This window comes from Microplitis mediator, chromosome 11 (assembly GCF_029852145.1).
Source record: "Microplitis mediator isolate UGA2020A chromosome 11, iyMicMedi2.1, whole genome shotgun sequence".
In the NCBI taxonomy this organism is placed as follows: Eukaryota; Metazoa; Arthropoda; class Insecta; order Hymenoptera; family Braconidae; genus Microplitis; species Microplitis mediator.
Genome location: NC_079979.1, coordinates 590,813 through 608,657, shown reverse-complemented (window position 1 = coordinate 608,657; position 17,845 = coordinate 590,813). Strand labels below are relative to the sequence as shown.

General features: G+C 30.7%; 4 protein-coding genes across 9 annotated transcripts in view; 3 read left to right on the top strand and 1 right to left on the bottom strand.

Annotated features, from left to right (window-relative positions):
- LOC130677703 (autophagy protein 5) overlaps nucleotides 1-3,619 on the top strand; it is a 47,593-nt gene extending 43,974 nt beyond the window's left edge. For 3 of the 4 annotated variants that reach the window (XM_057484548.1, XM_057484547.1, XM_057484549.1), the window contains exons 4-6: nucleotides 921-1,057; nucleotides 1,125-1,327; nucleotides 2,908-3,619. In XM_057484548.1, coding sequence (XP_057340531.1) covers nucleotides 921-1,057; nucleotides 1,125-1,327; nucleotides 2,908-3,346 — 779 coding nt within the window. In that variant the 3' untranslated portion in view covers nucleotides 3,347-3,619. Of the gene's footprint in view, nucleotides 1-734; nucleotides 1,058-1,124; nucleotides 1,328-2,907 lie in introns of those variants that run through there. The other variant, XM_057484550.1, reaches the window with a different exon arrangement.
- Nucleotides 3,620-5,300: 1,681 nt separating this feature from the next.
- On the top strand, nucleotides 5,301-7,261 carry LOC130677701 (uncharacterized). The gene is made up of 2 exons (XM_057484545.1): nucleotides 5,301-5,727; nucleotides 5,803-7,261. The coding sequence occupies exons 1-2, from the start codon at nucleotides 5,345-5,347 to the stop codon at nucleotides 7,205-7,207; spliced, it is 1,788 nt and encodes a 595-aa protein (XP_057340528.1). The 5' UTR covers nucleotides 5,301-5,344; the 3' UTR covers nucleotides 7,208-7,261.
- A 1,649-nt stretch (nucleotides 7,262-8,910) lies between these two features.
- LOC130677697 (uncharacterized) lies at nucleotides 8,911-11,247 on the top strand. The gene has a single exon (XM_057484539.1). It carries the CDS (start codon nucleotides 8,931-8,933, stop codon nucleotides 11,187-11,189), a length of 2,259 nt encoding a protein of 752 aa, XP_057340522.1. The 5' UTR covers nucleotides 8,911-8,930; the 3' UTR covers nucleotides 11,190-11,247.
- Nucleotides 11,248-12,249: 1,002 nt separating this feature from the next.
- Nucleotides 12,250-17,235, bottom strand: LOC130677706 (uncharacterized). Of its 3 annotated transcripts, XR_008991693.1 has the most exons (5): nucleotides 15,178-15,387; nucleotides 14,909-15,033; nucleotides 14,720-14,795; nucleotides 13,904-14,151; nucleotides 12,250-12,444 (listed from the first exon to the last, which is right to left on the bottom strand). XR_008991693.1 is itself a non-coding variant. In XM_057484552.1 (3 exons), the coding sequence occupies exons 2-3, from the start codon at nucleotides 14,136-14,138 to the stop codon at nucleotides 12,338-12,340; spliced, it is 342 nt and encodes a 113-aa protein (XP_057340535.1). In that variant the 5' UTR covers nucleotides 14,139-14,151; nucleotides 17,077-17,235; the 3' UTR covers nucleotides 12,250-12,337. The 3 variants fall into 3 exon arrangements, 2 of the variants coding, with proteins under 2 accessions (XP_057340535.1, XP_057340537.1); XM_057484552.1 differs by lacking the exons at nucleotides 14,720-14,795; nucleotides 14,909-15,033; nucleotides 15,178-15,387 and adding an exon at nucleotides 17,077-17,235; XM_057484554.1 differs by lacking the exons at nucleotides 14,909-15,033; nucleotides 15,178-15,387.
- Between the last annotated feature and the right edge of the window lie 610 nt (nucleotides 17,236-17,845).

Sequence of the window (17,845 nt, the reverse complement as noted above, 5' to 3'; positions counted from 1 at the left end):
CAATTCGAATAAAAATAAAAAAATTGAATTTATTTAAGGCGGGAAAATTTTGAATTCAAATAAAAAATTAAAAGTAAAATTTATTTGATTAATTAAATCAATAATTGATTTAAATAAGGCAGGAAAATTTAAAGATTACAAGAAAAAATTAATAAAATTTAATAATTAATTTATTTTTAGCGGGAAAATTTGAAAATTCAAACAAAAAATTGAAAAAAAAAATTATTTAACTGATAAAATTAATAATTAATTTAAATAAGGCAGGAAAATTTAAAGATTACAAGAAAAAATTAATAAAATTAAATAATTAATTTATTTTTGGCGGGAAAATTTTAAAATTCAAATAAAAAATTGAAAAAAAAAATTATTCAACTGATAAAATTGACAATTAATTTAAAGAAAGCAGGAAAATTTAAAGATTACAAGAAAAAATTAATAAAATTTAAAAATTAATTTATTTTTGGCGGGAAAATTTGAAAATTAAAATAAAAAATTATTTAATTAGTGACATTTATAATTAATTTAATTAAGTCAGGAACATTTGAAAGTTAAAGAAGAATTGTTTCATAATTTTGAAACCAATAAATTTAAATATTTAATTTATTTAACGCGGGAAAATTTAAAACAAAAATTAATTAATTAGTTCAAACAATCGTTCGTAATTAATAAATAAAATAATTTGCCAATAATTAAATATATCGATTGTTAATATTTCGATACATTCGATACCACAATCGATTAGTTAAAAAAACAATATGGCGTCGTGAAAATATTTTCCAATGTTTTTTTATCAATAAAATAAATAAAAATATTTGAAAATAAGTGAAAATAATTAATAAGAATCAATTACTAACTTAATTAAAATTAATTAATAACTCTGATAATAATAAATTTTAAAAAAATGGCGGATGATCGTGAAGTATTAAAAGAAATTTGGAAGGGAAAAATTCCTGTTTGTTTTCAATTGAATGGAGAAGAAGTTTGCGAACTGACGGCACCAGATCCATTTTATTTAATGGTCCCTAGACTAAGTTATTTTCCTCTCTGTACTGACAAGGTAATTAATTTGTTCATTAATTCTTAATTTCTGTATTTATTTAAATTTTACAAGTTGATTTTTTTAGGTTAGGAAACATTTTATAAAATATATACAAGAAGATAAACAAGATAATGAAATGTGGCTCGAATTTAATGGAACTCCACTAAAATGGCACTTCCCTATTGGAGTTCTATTGGATATTTATTGTAATGACATCGATCTGCCCTGGAATATTGTCGTACATTTCGATAAATTTCCCGAAAATGTAATAATGCATTGCCCTAATAAGTGAGTAATTTATTTTTATAATTAATTCCTTATATATTTTGTAATTTTTATGACAGAACCTATTCGATAATCGATTCATTTTTTTGTTTATTTACTTCGTTGGGTCAAACAGAAAGTAGTTTTGAGTTTTTACTGTGAGATGGCGCCAGTGTGGGATTCGAAGTTTGAAATTTTAGAACGCGGGAAATTTGAATATTTGAATTTGGCGGGTAAATTTTTTTATTGATAGATATCGAAGAATTGAATGTGGATCGATAATCGATTCAAGTTTCTTGAGGATAAATTTTCATGTATCGAAAATTTAAATTTCGAGATATCGATTAATTTCGAAGTTTGTAATCGATGAGTAGACATTCGATATATCGATAACAAATATAGAGATTGAATTTTATAATGCGATTTAAAAATTTGGGTTTTGAAATTAGAAAAAATTTATTTTACATGGAAATTTGAAAATTCGATATATCGATTAGTATGCTATCGATTGTTCACGAATTTGATATATCGAATTTTCAAAAATCGAGTTATTCATAAAAAAGTTAAATGAATCGATATGAATTCAAATATACGATAAATCAGTGATTAATTCAATGTATCGAATTTCACGATTTGAGATATCGAATATCGCAAATTCGATCTAGAATTTTTTCTTTATCGAGATAAAGAATTTTCGTCGATATCTCGACTCTCAAAAATTTTCTATAGCGATTTTCTAACTATCGATCTCTAAAAATTCAATATATCGATTTTTTCGTCAATCGATTAATTTATAATTTGATTCATCGATTTTTTAACTATCGATTGTTAAAAAATTTTATATACCGATTTTCAAACTATTGATTGTTAAAATGATTCGATATATCGTTGTTCCAATTATCGATTGCTTAAAACGATTCGATATATCGTTTTTCTAATTATCGATTGTTCAAAAGATTCGATATATCGCTATTCCAACAATCGATTGTTAAAAAAATTCAATATGTCGTTTTTCCAACTATCGATTGCTACAAAGTTCGATATATCGTTTTTCCAATTATCGATTGTTAAAACGATTCGATACATCGTTTTTCCAATTAACGATTGTTAAAACGATTCGATATATCGTTTTTCTAATTATCGATTGTTCAAAAGATTCGATATATCGCTATTCCAACAATCGATTGTTAAAAAAATTCAATATGTCGTTTTTCCAACTATCGATTGCTACAAAGTTCGATATATCGTTTTTCCAATTATCGATTGTTAAAACGATTCGATACATCGTTTTTCTAATTATCGATTGTTCAAAAGATTCGATATATCGCTATTCCAACTATCGATTGTTCAAAAGATTCGATATATCGCTATTCCAACTATCGATTGTTCAAAAGATTCGATATATCGCTATTCCAACTATCGATTGTTTAAATGATTCGATATATTGTTTTTCCAACTATCGATTGTTAAATTGATTCGATATATTGTTTTTCCAACTATCGATTGCTACAAAGTTCGATATATCGATTTTCCAACAATCGATTGCTACAAAGTTCGATTAATCGATTGTGGAATTTATATAATTTATTTAAAAATAATTACAGAGAAGTAGTCGAGGCGTATTTTTTATCCTGCATAAAAGAAGCCGACGTCCTGAAGCACCGAGGGACCGTAGTGTCCTCGATGCAAAAAAAGGACCACAACCAGCTGTGGCTGGGCCTCCTCAACGATAAATTCGAGCAATTCTGGGCCGTGAACCACCGGCTGATGGAAACCTCCAACGAAGAAGGCTTCAAGTTCATTCCCTTCCGCTGCTACACCTCCGAGGAGAAGTACGTCCAGAAGCTAGTCAAGCCCGTGAACGAAGAGGGCGCCCGCAAAACCCTCAGACATCTTCTGGACGAAGTTTTCTCCGAGGACAAAAATTCTCAGAAGTCTGTTCGCACTCACGGTATTACTCCCCCTCTCGACACCCCCCTTCAGTGGCTATCCGAGCACATGAGCTACCCCGATAATTTCCTACACCTCTGTCTCATTACCTAGTTAATTATTTCCCCTCCTTCTTATAAGTTAATTAATTAATTAATTAATTGAATCAAAAATATTCGATCGAGTCACATTTTTATGAAATTTTAATTTAAATTGTGATTAAAATATATTTTTATTTTTATACGCTTTCCGTTCCGTCTATTTATTTAAGGTTTTTATTATTAATGTTAATTTTTATTGTTTTAAGAATCACTTTAAGTTACACTTAATTATGTATTTAATGTGTAAATAATTACAATAATAAATTATGGCTTGAAAAATATTTATCATAATAAATTTGGTTCAAGTTTTTGGTAGTGAGTCAGCTGCATAATTTTCTATTATTAATTTTATTTATTTAATAGAATTATTTTAAGAAATTTCAAAGGTACGTGTTTTTATTTTTTAAACTATCAATCTCAGACAAAAAATAATGAGGTGAAAATTGTTTATGATCAAATTTCCTCTGGAAAGAGTACCCACAAGCTTTACTTAATTTCAAAATCGAAAATAATAATTATATTAATTACATTTTTTAATACCCACTATAGTTATTTTGTAAACTATTGCTCTGAGAAGGAAAAGTAAAGAGTTGAAATTTGTAGGAAATTGAATTTCCTTTAGAAAGAGTACCCACAAGCCCTACTTGATACCAAAATTAAAAATAATAATTATAATAATTACATTTTTTAATACCCAGTATATTTATCTTGTAAAATATTGGTCTGACGAAGAAAAGTAAAAAGTTAAAAATTGTAGGAAATTGAATTTCCTTTAGAAAGAGTACCCACAAGCCCTACTTGGAACCAAAATTACAAATAATAATTCTAATAATTACATTTTTTAATACCCAGTATATTTATCTTGTAAAATATTGGTCTGACGAAGAAAAGTAAAAAGTTAAAAATTGTAGGAAATTGAATTTCCTTTAGAAAGAGTACCCACAAGCCCTACTTGGAACCAAAATTACAAATAATAATTCTAATAATTACATTTTTTAATACCCAGTATATTTATCTTGCAAAATATTGGTCTGACGAAGAAAAGTAAAAAGTTAAAAATTGTAGGAAATTGAATTTCCTTTAGAAAGAGTACCCACAAGCCCTACTTGATACCAAAATTAAAAATAATAATTCTAATAATTACATTTTTTAATACTCAGTATATCTATCTCGTAAGCTATTGCTCTGAGAAAAAAATGTAAAGAAGTAAAAATTGTAGGGAATAAAATTTCCTCTGGAATAAGTACCCACAAGCCCTATTTATTCATAAAATTTAATTTAACCCTTTAATGGCGAAATCGGACACAATCGTACCCACGGCGCCAAAATGGGGATGGCCTACAGCGTGCGCTCACAGCCCCCACTACCTCAGTTTACGAAACTCAGAGATTGGACTTCGGGTGTCGTCGGTTTTTACTCCCACTCTAGATGATTTATGTGCTGGATGTTCTCCCACTCTTCTGTGCGCATGCGCAGTTCATAAATATTCGGTAGTGGGGGCAATTTCCGAGGTCTATTATCTTACTGGGACCACAGTAGTAACTGTGGCTAGACCTCGCATGTAAAATGGGCAATTACGGATTCAAAGAGAGCATTTGAACAGCAATTTTATTGTATATTAATTATTAAAAATATCAAAATTCCACCCTAACCTAATGGTGGTTAATAGAGTGCGTTATTTGAATTCACCTCCGGTTAACGTTCACTTGGTCGCCACTCGATTATATTTTTCGACCAGAGATGTCGTTCTGCTGAAGCACCTAAAATAGTTGAGGAAATGGTGCCCATAAACCGGGCGGGCTTCGTCACCATAACATTAATTAATTAATCATTAATTGTCTAACTACAAATGTCCTACGACACTTGATCTCAAAAAATGTCTATTGCTAACTCAGCTGTTACACTGCAATATAAAGCTCGTCCATTAATTTTACCAAACAAACTTAGTAAATAATTAACGCCTATAATTAATCACATTAGAAGAATCAATATCGAATAACATAATCTGATAATGAAAGAATATATACCTTACGTCATCTACGGATGTGTTACCATATTAATAATCACGACCATTACTTTAATAGTATTCTTAGTAACCTCATTACATAATGCCCATAAGGTACTTGATCAACCCGTCGAGCCACAAGTTCTGTCACCCAAAAGTAAATTATCATTAATAAAAGATAAACTCCGCCATTTCTTTACCGACAAAGACAGATTAACACCCGAAGAAATGGATATAATAGATCATTACAATTTTAATACTTCGATGCCGCCTCAACCGGTTTCCGCATACTCGTCGATAGCTCCCGGTGGATTTAATGGACTTCCTAACTTGGGTATGAAAATATTACGTAACCTAAATAAAGACTCATCAAATTCCAAGGCTGACAAGTACTCAAAAATTACCGAAAATATTTTAGAGCGAATTACTTTGACACCAATTAAAGATTTGAACTTTGCTTTCAGATCCCAAGAAGACTTATTGGCCACCATAACAACAATGGCGGCCATGTTTCAATTGATAGTCAATATTAATGACAACAAACCCAAGTACCATCAGTTAATACTTGACTTAATAAAGAAAATACCAGAATTCACTAGTAATTCTAAGGGTACATTCCTTTCTAACGCTAGTAATCTATTCAACTTATCAACTCCCAGGCTGTTAACGAACTATATTAATGCCACTGAAGACTTTATCACTGATTCAAAGTCCAATAGTTTGAAACACTTCCATGAGTTGATCAATAATGACAAAAGTATCAACGATATATCAAGTGATATTATTAATATAGACGGTTCCGCGTTCAAGTACGACGCAGATAAAAATCTACATATGATTAACTACTCAAATTTCTTGTCTAATATCGGGACATATATTTATCACTCAGATTTTTATGCCGCAGTTTATACAGTCCTTGATATCCCGGGTAATTATTATGAGGTGGTTAGAAAATTGGTCAGGATATTGATGCATCCGAGCATCAAGAACATGAATCTTGTATTTGATTCGCTGTGTGATTTTAGTATGAATGTTACGAAATTTGACTGGCTGGACCTCAAAGGCGAGCTAGGATGTTATCTGATCCCATCGATTGGTCTGGGAATTATCAAGACCAAGGATTTCATGTTTTCCTTGCGTGTGCCCATGCCGGAAATATCGAACTATTGTGATTCGGATGCCGGTGGCTGTTTATTGGCCGAAATTCAAACACGGGAAATACATTTCGCGGAAATGGGTGCAGCTACTGGGATGACTGGGGAGACTAGTAGACTGGGATTGATAACCCATGGGAAGACCGAGTGTTATAAAAGGTCTGACGTTGAAGGAATTAATGTCAACTCGCGGGGTCATTTCATCGGCCGGTTGGTTGATAAGGACATAATGTTCTGGAAAATGGAATACCGGGTAGAGAAGTTTGAGGTTAAGGAGCTGGGGGTGGTTAATTCTAGTGGTATGGAAGCGTTTTATGAAGTCACTAATAATCAAGAGACTGATGATTTGTACTTTAAGTGGCGGGGTAGTGATGATAAAGTCGATTATAGTATTGACGTGGAAGGGTTTGAAGAAGATGGCGATCACGTTAAGATGGCCGCCAAAACATCCGGACGGTTTACGTGGAAAATGAAAGTTGGTAATAAAGAACCGCTCAATTTGGCGAAAGATTGGGACGTGATGAAATTCGAAGATGGTCTGAAGATTTATCAAGTTCGGGAATTAGAATTAGAATCGAAGAAATATTTTAAGGTTGAATGCAATGAGAAAATTATACTGATTGGTGGCAGCAGCACCAAAGTCGATGATGTTATTAATTATGATGGTGATACTTATCGACGTGATAACAAAACTATGATGTATATTAAAGAATAATTAAATTTGTAATCAATTATATAATTATTGAAGTATTTGGAAAATTTAATTTTTTTAATTTATTACTGCTCGAGGGGGGGGGGGGATTGCGGATCGAGATTGGTCGCAGTTTGGTATCAGCCTAAATATTGATGACCATCTAAGCTAATAAACAACTAAAAAATCAACGTTATAGTCTGACGCTTATCTATAGACAATTTGTTTAACTGGCTAAGTGATTAATTTCACACACACACATACATGCGCACACTTACCCGCACACATGCACACACAACCTCGCGTACACATGTACACACACACATGCACACAGATGCGCGCGCGCGTACTCATGCACACACACACAGAAGCATACGGGTGCGTAAGCACACACGCGCGAGCACATGCGTGCACACACACATACTTAGTTAAGAATTTTTACAACTTTGAATGGAAATAGTTACCATCTTCTATTGTAACAATTACAATTTTTAATAATTACAATTAGCATCTTCGATAGTGACCGTTACCATCATTAATTGTAACTGTTATCATTTTCAATAGTAATACTAATCATTATAACCGCTGAAAAATGTAATTACCACTTCAGATAGTTAAAATTATAAATTTTGTATTGTAGATAAAACAATTAATTTCTCTCCGTGTAGTAAGAATTTATGAAACTTTTCGCTGGCTTTTTATCTTCATTAAATTCTGTTGAGATAAAAAATTATAATTTTTAACGTGAACTCCTATTAACCCATACAGCAGCTGCCAGAGTTGAACAACAGGCCCCTACTTGGCCCAGCACTGGGGAACCTAGCTTTGGCACACCTATATTGGCCCAGGCTTGGGCCAGGACTGGGTAACCTAGCCTTGGCCGTTACAATGGCAAGCCAGACTTGGGCCAAGACTGGGTAACCTAGCCTTGGCCATCCAATGGCAAGCCAGACTTGGGCCAAGGTAGAATTACACAGGTTTGGATATACCTATGGTTTATATAAGTAGATCATATAAATGTACCAGTTGAACATTAGTAGGTTCGTCCAGTAGCTACCGTTCGGACCTAGTAATCGGAAGGACGGCAGTTCGCGCCCAGAGTTCAGCAGAATTTTCACTGAGTTTTTTTCACATCATTTACCTCCCTTAGATAATTAAAACGTTAATGATCATGAATTCTACGAGGTTAATAATAATAAATTTTTTTTAATTAAATTTATTCGTTTTCTGGAAGCCTGGGCCAGGTCTGGTAACCAAGCATGGGCCAGGTCTGGCAACCAGGCTTGGCCTGAGATTATCATTCCAGACTTCTACCAAGGCTGGGCCAAGACTGGCTTACAAGCCTGGCCCCAGGTTCTACAAAGTTGGGCCAAGTCTGGGCCAAGCCTGGGCCCGTGGTACTTTCCTCTCTGGGAAATTATATATTGAATGTACCTCAATATCCTCCTTTAGTTCATTTATTACTCGGCGCTTTTGTCGCGCACGGAGCGAATACCTCAAATAAATGAGGCAATGGTCCCAATAAACCGGGCGGGCTTCGTCACCATTACATTAATTAATTAATCATTAATTGTCTAACTACAAATGTCCTACGACACTTGATCTCAAAAAATGTCTATTGCTAACTCAGCTGTTACACTGCAATATGAAGCTCGTCCATTAATTTTACCAAACAAACTAAGTAAATAATTAACGCCTATAATTAATCACATTAGAAGAATCAATATCGTAATAACATAATCTGATAATGCAAGAATATTTACCTTACGTCATCTACGGATGTGTTACCATATTAGTAATCACGACCATTACTTTAATAGTATTCTTAGTAACCTCATTACATAAGACCCCTGAGCCACATAATAATGTCTCTCAGGTACTTGATAATACCCTTGAGAAAGTAGATGAGGTCCCTAAGGTATCCGGTGTTACCCCTCAGACATTAGATAGTATCCCTCAGGCATTACATAATACCCCTGAGCCACTTAATAATGACTCTCAGGTACTTGATAATACCCTTGAGAAAGTAGATGAGGTCCCTAAGGTATCCGGTGTTACCCCTCAGACATTAGATAGTATCCCTCAGGCATTACATAATACCCCTGAGCCACTTAATAATGACTCTCAGGTACTTGATAATACCCTTGAGAAAGTAGATGAGGTCCCTAAGGTATCCGGTATTACCCCTAAGGCATTAGATAGTATCCCTAAGGCATCACATAATACCCCTGAGACATTAGATAATGCCTCTAAGTTAATTGATCAACCCGTCAAGCCACAAGTTTTATCACCCGAAAGTAAATTATCAGCAATAAAAGATAAACTTCGCCATTTCTTTACCGACAATTACAACTTAACACCCGACGATCTTAATATAATAGATCATTACACTTTTGATCTTTCGATGCCGCCTCACACGAATTTCCTACAATGGAAGTTAGATCCCAAACAATTTAAACAACTTGCTGACTTGGGTATAAGAATATTACGTAACCTAAATAAAGACTCATCAGATTCCGAGATGGCTGACAAGTACTCAAAAATTACCGACAATATTTTAGAACGGATTACTTCGAGACGAATTGAAGATTTGAACGATGCTTTCAGATCCTATGAAGACTTATTGGCCACGATAACAACAATGGCGGCCATGTTTCAATTGATAGTCAATATTAATGGCAACAAACCCAAGTACCATCAGTTAATACTTGACTTAATAAAGAAAATACCAGAATATACTAGTTATCCTAAGGGTACACTCCTTTCTAACGCTAGTAATCTATTCAATTTATCAACACCCAGGCTGTTAACGAACTATATTAATGCCACTGAAGACTTTATCACTGATTCAAAGTCCAATAGTTTAAAACACTTCCATGAGTTGATCAATAATGACAAAAGTATCAACGATATATCAAGTGATATTATTAATATAGACGGCTCCGCGTTCAAGTACGACGCAGATAAAAATCTACATATGATTAACTACTCAAATTTCTTGTCTAATATCGGGACATATATTTATCACTCAGATTTTTATGCCGCAGTTTATACAATCCTTGATATCCCGGGTAATTATTATGAGGTGGTTAGAAAATTAGTCAGGATAATACTGCACCCGAGCATTAAGAATATTAATCCTTTATTTGATTCGCGGTGTGATATTGATGTCAGGGCTACGAAATTTGACTGGCTGGACCTCAAAGGCGAGCTAGGATGTTATCTGATCCCATCGATTGGTCTGGGAATTATCAAGACCAAAGATTTCATGTTTTCCTTGCGTGTGCCCATGCCGGAAATATCGAACTATTGTGATTTGGATGCCGGTGGCTGTTTATTGGCCGGAATTCAAACACGGGAAATACATTTCGCGGAAACGGGTGCAGCTTCTGGGTCGCCTGGGAATTCTAGTAGACTGGGATTGATAACCCATGGGAAGACCGAGTGTTTTAAAAGGTCTGACGTTGAAGGAATTAATGTCAACTCGCGGGGTCATTTCATCGGCCGGTTGGTTGATAAGGACATAATGTTCTGGAAAATGGAATACCGAGTAGAGAAGTTTGAGGTTAAGGAGCTGGGGGTGGTTAATTCTAGTGGTATGGAAGCGTTTTATAAAGTCACTAATAATCAAGAGACTGATGATTTGTACTTTAAGTGGCGGGGTAGTGATGATAAAGTCGATTATAGTATTGACGTGGAAGGGTTTGAAGAAGATGGCGATCACGTTAAGATGGCCGCCAAAACATCCGGACGGTTTACGTGGAAAATGAAAGTTGGTAATAAAGAACCGCTCAATTTGGCGAAAGATTGGGACGTGATGAAATTCGAAGATGGTATGAAGATTTATAAAGTTCAGAAATTAGAATCGCAGAAACAATTTAAGGTTGAATGCAATGATAAAATTATACTGATTGGTGGCAGCAGCACCAAGGTCGATGATGTTATTAATTATAATGGTGATAATTATCGACGTGATAACAAAACTATGATGTATATTAAAGAATAATTAAATTTGAAATCAATTATATAATTATTGAAGTATTTGGAAATTTTAATTTTTGAAATTTATCACTGCTCGAGGGGGGGGGGGTGAGGATTGAGATTGGCCACAGTTTGGAGATAGGAGTTTTAAAAACCGTCTTTATTTGTGTTTGATGGGGTTCCGATCCCTAGTAGAAATAATCGAGTTTTCACTCGATATAAACCAGTAACTGGCCAGTGATATCGAGTAAAAACTCGAAATCGCGCCACCTACAACTAAGTCATAAACATTGGTCACACCGACACTGTAAAAAATATTAAAAAACAGTGTGAATTAATTAAAATTTGTGTATGTTAACGTGGAAATATTTTACAAAATATATTACAAAATGGATGCGGTAAAAAAAGTTGACACAATAAATGAATTGCGACTGTGGGAGATAAAATCAAATAATTACTTTATTGTCAGATTTATTGTTGTTATTCTATTAATCTAATGATGTTATTTATTTCATAATATAAATAAATATAAATTAAACGTTTATGTCATATTGTTTATTTAACATTATTTTTATTTTATTTTACAATTTTTTATAACCCTTGATAACCTCAATATTCAAAATTGATAGTTTCACTGAAGCCGCCATGTTCTGCTCGATCTCTAGTAAAACTGGCCAGTTACTTGACAGAAACTCGATATTACACTGGCCAGTTACTGGTTTAAGTCTAGTTACTGGCTAAAAACTCGATATCATTTCTACTAGGGGTCCATCGTACGGTAATACACCATTTAAATATAGTAGAAACCTAAACATGCAAACCTCTCAATAAGACAATTACATATATGTAATTAATTAGAATAGGTTTTTATGGGTTTTAGGTTAGATTTAATTAATTATTAGGTACAACAGTTTTATCGCTTGATAGAACAGCGTGTTGAGGTCCCGACATCCACTTCTTTCTTTGATTAAAACTGATTAATGATTATTATTATTTTTAACAGGTTTCAAAATATTAAGCTACCAGGTAACCAACAACTATCATCAACTTCTTAAAAAAATGTTAAAATAAACTAATTCCACAAGTAATTGCTCAATATATTTATTTATTTCATAATTCATAACCAAATACATTATCGCAACAATCAATAATGGCATTGCTTAATTGTCCAACTTAATCACTTTTTGGAAGACTAGCGGCAGTGACGCATCTGAATTGGACACATACTGCACCGGACAACTCCCGACAATGTTTATTCCCTATACAGACATCACCCAATGCTGTAAAGTAATTAAATCTCATTAAGCTCAGCAAGCAATCTTGAATTTTATTAAATTTTAGTGCCTTAGATAACGACTGCCATCAAATATAATCCTCGAGTTCGGTGCTTGGGAGCACGAATGAGAGTATTATACCCGATGGCACTAGTTATCTACGATATTTTATATAATTAATGCTCAAAAACAAAAAGCTGTTACATTCAGAAGGTCGTGCTAATGTGATTATCAATTCGCAAACGTGAACACTAACCTAATAAAAAATCTAATCTATATTTTATGTAACTTAAAAATGAGGTTATAAATTTAAAACGACGTAAGACGATGATCTACACCACATAGACTTGATCAAGATGACATACACAAGGCAATCTTGTATCAGTCTTCTACTATTTCTATGAAACTATCTTGCAACCCGCATGAAAAAACTTTATATGTGAAAACATATATGATAGAATATATGAATATTATAATGTGATATATTGTACAATATATAAAATAATATTTATATTTTTGCCGTATTAATATATGATAATATATTGAAAAAAAATATATTGCTAGAATATATTATCAATATATTTATCAATATATAACTTTTTTATGTATGTTTTACATATATATTTTAATATTTTTTTTTTATATTGATATATTATATTGAAAGTAGTATATTAATTAATATATAGTATTTTTTATATTTTTGATATATATTTTCCAATATATTGCAAAATATATGGTTTCCAATATATTGTAAAATATATGGCACTTTTTTTACTTTTCTTAGGTTATTGCCAGTAAATATAAGGTCAATGAAAAGAAGGAGAAAAAATAATAAATTTGACTGTTTTTTGTGGAATTGTGTAGAAATTGAAAAAGTATATTGAAAAAATAAAATTTTCAATATATTGCGAAAAATATAAGTTTTAATATACTGGAAAAATATAATTCCAATACACCGCGAACCATATATTTAATCATATAAATTCTTTCATATATAATCAATTATATAGAGACCACATACCACTAATTATATGAGTCAAAATATATGGATATATATATCAAGTTTATTATATTATACTTATAAATTATATATATACTATCCATATATGATAAGAATATATTGAGCATTATATGAGATAATATATATAGAAAAATACAAAACATTATATACAAGTAAATATATTATGATAAATATATAATCCAATATATGTAAAAAACATATATTATTCAATATAGATATTTTTGCCGCTATATATTTATCACATATTCACCATATATTTTTTTATATACTTTTAACAATATATAGCTTTTCCATGCGGGAACAGACCCCTAAGTAACTATTTACGTCTTTATAAACATATCAATCTGTCACAAGACATTAACCCTTTAATAAAAAAATTTATGTGGTAGGTCGATATTTGGCATTTAACGGCGTTTATTTTGAGCATGTATTGAATCAACTGACCTTTTGCAACATACGATCCATGCCGTTCTTTATTCGCCATCCAATTTTGGACCCACTGACAAGTGCCTTCCAAACATGCTGCGTCATTGCGACGGCAGTCAGCATCGTTAGTGCATGAATTGCCGACTACTTTGACACAAGCGCCATCTATGTCCATTGAATCATGGTCACATATTTCTGCATTTGCTAATGAAATTATTAGCAGAACCAGAATTGGTACCAAAAATTTATTCATTGTTTCACGGTTTCTTAAAAAAAAAAAAAATACATTAGTACACTGATAGAAGGATTTGTTTAGGAGTAATAAATTGATTTATTAAATTTTTCTTAATTGACTTTTTTGGATTTAACAAATATTTAGTAATTATTAACAATATTTATTATAATGAAATAAGTAACTTCTTTATTATTAAGAAATATTTTTTATGCTAACAAAGCCTTATTAACATAAAAGAAATATTTGTTAGCACCAAACAAGATTTGTTAATATTTAATAAATATTTCTGAGGAGAATTTGTCGGTAGAGGGCTACACACGAGCCTGTAGTGGTGTACACGTATTAACTTAACCATTAAAAACACATGTACTACACTGATAGAAGGATTTTTTTGTATTTAAAAAGATTTGTTAATATTTAATAAATAATTTATTAGAGGATAGGTCCTTAACAAATATTTATTAACAGTTAATAAATCATTTATTAGCAGCGATTTTTTTGTGCTAACCAAATATTTATTACTATTTAACAAATAATTTATTAACATATAAAAAATGATTTATTAATATTTAATAAATCATTTATTAGTATTTACACACTGGATTATTAATATTTAAAAAATTCCTCTTATTATTTTTAGAAAAGTTTTACATTAATCTTCTCGTGATGGGAAATCTGTAAATAAAATAAAATTATTTATCAATAATAAAATTATTTGAAATAATTTTTTGAGAATAATGAATTGAATTTAAAAAAATAAATAGTTGAAAAATATAAAAGAAACCTACATATTCATTATATTTTTTATTTAAACGAAGTCGTAAACAAACACTAGGGATTACTTCTTTTTGGGTCTCTTCTCGAGTTTTAGTAAGGAATTCACCAAGGATTTCAAAGTCAGTTATATGGTTTACTAGAGTGGGAATACAAAAGTAAATTCATAAATTTAGTGTTAATTTTAGAAACGGAATATAAAAAATAAAATAGGATGACAAGACAATGAATAGGTTAAGTACTGATGCTACTGAATATACCTTATATATAACTGTCAACTTACCACAAAAAATCGAGTATAACTCACTTAAATCCCACGATTGTAGCAAAGCTTCCATTTTATTAATTGTTTTTAAGTATAGCCATCTATCAACACCGACCACCAACAAAATATTTTTTAACTATTAACAAATCTTATTTGGTGGAAATAAATATTTTTTTCAATATATTAAAGCTTCTTAATAGTTACAAAAATTTTGTTCTCATAAAAAATAGATTTTGTTAATACTAACGAATATTGTTAATAGTAAAAAAATATTTTTTCCACCCAAAAAAATATCTGAAAAAGATTTTAATAAATTGATTTATTAAATACAAACAAATCCTTCTATCAGTGTATCAAACGGATTTTATGTTATTTCTCAGCGTAGTTTAATATAAAAAATATTAATTTGTTTATTCTAGTTATAGTGTTAATTATTATGAAATTGTATTTTGAAATTGAAAGAATAGAAAATTTTATACGATGGTTGTTTTGGTTATTTTTGTTTATAAATATAAATATTAATGAATGTGTGTAGCTGCATGAAAAAACATATTGGCAGGGAGCGCGACAAAAACGACATCTGATGGCTACAAAAAATCATGCTCGAGAATTATAAAAGATATATAAAATCAGTGTAAAAAATAAAAATTCGTTATAAAATCAAAATATAAAAATTTATAATGATATAAATAAAAAATTGTAATTGTATTTTTGATAGAGAAAATTAAATTGAATATATTTCGATAAAAAAATTAAGTATAAAAAATTTTAATAAATAATAAACACTATTATTTTAGAATAGAATAAAGTTAACCGATAAAATCAAAACAAATAATATATGACAACTACAATGATAATGGTTTAAAAAATAGTAGAATAGTCAATTGAGTTTTTTAACAAAATTGAAGAAAATAATTTTATTTTAATTCATGATAATTTGCTTGTAAATCGTAACTAAAAAAACATAATGTTTTTTTAACCTTCCGTTACACGCGTTTTCTCTAGTGTCTCACTCATATTCACGCCAACTCTATTAGCTTAGGTAGTGTTGTACAGGGAATCACCGTATAGCGCGAGTAACGAAGGGTTAAAAAATAATTTTTAGGCAATGATAAAAATCATTATCCAAACCGGATTTGAATCAATAAATTATAAAATATTGTTTTAACCTCAAACGATGAGCAAAGGCAAACATTAACGACACAATAACTATTATGAACTATTTTTAAACTTAATTTTCACGTGTTTATATTCAAAGAGAGCATGATTTAACGAAATTGTATCCACAGCGAGCGCTGCGATCGTTTCAGTTGTCCCCACCATATACTAGGCTCCCTGCCAATATACATATATATATTCTTGAACTGTGTGATTTTATGAATTAAATTTTAATAAATAAGTTAATAGATAATTTCTTAAATATAAAAAAAAATTTGTTCAAATAATAAAAAATATATGAAATATAAAATATTTATTTATTAATCATTAAAAAGTGATTCATTAAATGTTAAAAAGTGATTTATTAAATATTAATAAATCATTTTTTAAATGGAAAGAAATCGTTTATTTAATATTAACAAATCGTTTATTAGATGCTAAGAAATATTTATTAAATACAAAAAAATGATGTTTAAGAAATGATTTGTTAAATATTAATAAATATTTCTTAAATAAGGCTCCGTTAAGAAATTATTTGTTAAATATTAACAAATCTTGTTTAATACTAAGAAATCCTTCTATCAGTGTAGTAAAAATTTGATTGTTTTTGCTGCAGGGTCATGTCCCGCAGACTCGGAAGTATCGGTGAGAAAAAAAAACAAGATCAGTATCTTGTAACCCAAGTTATGGGAAATATAAGAATAAACTTTGTAATTTAAAAAAATCAAAATATTGAGAAAATAATTCAAGTTTGCTTACTTGTTTCTTTACAGGATTGAGTAGTAGTGATTCAGTGTCTAAACAGCCGCTGTTTATATGTTTAACGTTCCCACTTTTTTTTTTGTTTTCTACATAAAAAATCGCGATTATGGCGCGGGATTGGTTTGAATAAAATAAAAAAAATATTTCATAACATTTGTCCCTGAAAATTGTTAGTCATACTCGAGGCAAATAAAAAAAATATTATCGGGTAATAAAAAAAAATTAAAAAAAGAAATTTTACGTTTATCCAAAAAATTAAAGGAACAAAAAAATTTTATAAATTTTTTAGTGATTTTTGGAAGGCTGTATTTCCGTGAAAAATGATCGGATCGAAAAAAACAAAAAAGCAAATTGAAGCTTGAAATCTCTAGTTTAAAGATCTTCCAGCAAAATATTTTTTTGAGCTACGGTTTTTGAGGGATCATAAGAAAAAGGTCGAGACAAAATTTTTCTAAATTTTTTGGTTTTGTTTTTTAAGTCTACGGGGCCGGAAAAAATTTTTTCAAAAAAATGAATTCATGGCTCGTTTAGGAAATTCATTCAGCTACAATTTGCTTTTTTTTGTTTCTCTGTACGACAATTTGCTGCTGAGATATCAGCCTTCAAAAGAAAAAGGATCCTTTTGTCTTTGATTATTGATATCTCAGCAAGTAATGGTCACACAGTAATTTAAAGGGGAGTTTAATAAACTTGAATAAATTTCCTACAAGCTCCATTTTCGATTTTTTCAAAAAAAAAATTTTTTTTCATCCTTGATATCCATTTG

Bases quoted from the DNA above. Each gene is read 5' to 3' on its own strand.
- LOC130677701 (XM_057484545.1), top strand. From the start codon at position 5,345: ATGAAAGAATATATACCTTACGTCATCTACGGATGTGTTACCATATTA. The intron at 5,728-5,802 runs GTACTCAAAAAT...CTTTGCTTTCAG, and splicing joins TCAAATTCCAAGGCTGACAA to ATCCCAAGAAGACTTATTGG.
- LOC130677697 (XM_057484539.1), top strand. From the start codon at position 8,931: ATGCAAGAATATTTACCTTACGTCATCTACGGATGTGTTACCATATTA.
- LOC130677706 (XM_057484552.1), bottom strand. From the start codon at position 14,138: ATGAATAAATTTTTGGTACCAATTCTGGTTCTGCTAATAATTTCATTA. The intron at 12,445-13,903 runs GTCAGTTGATTC...ATTACTTTACAG, and splicing joins TGGATCGTATGTTGCAAAAG to CATTGGGTGATGTCTGTATA.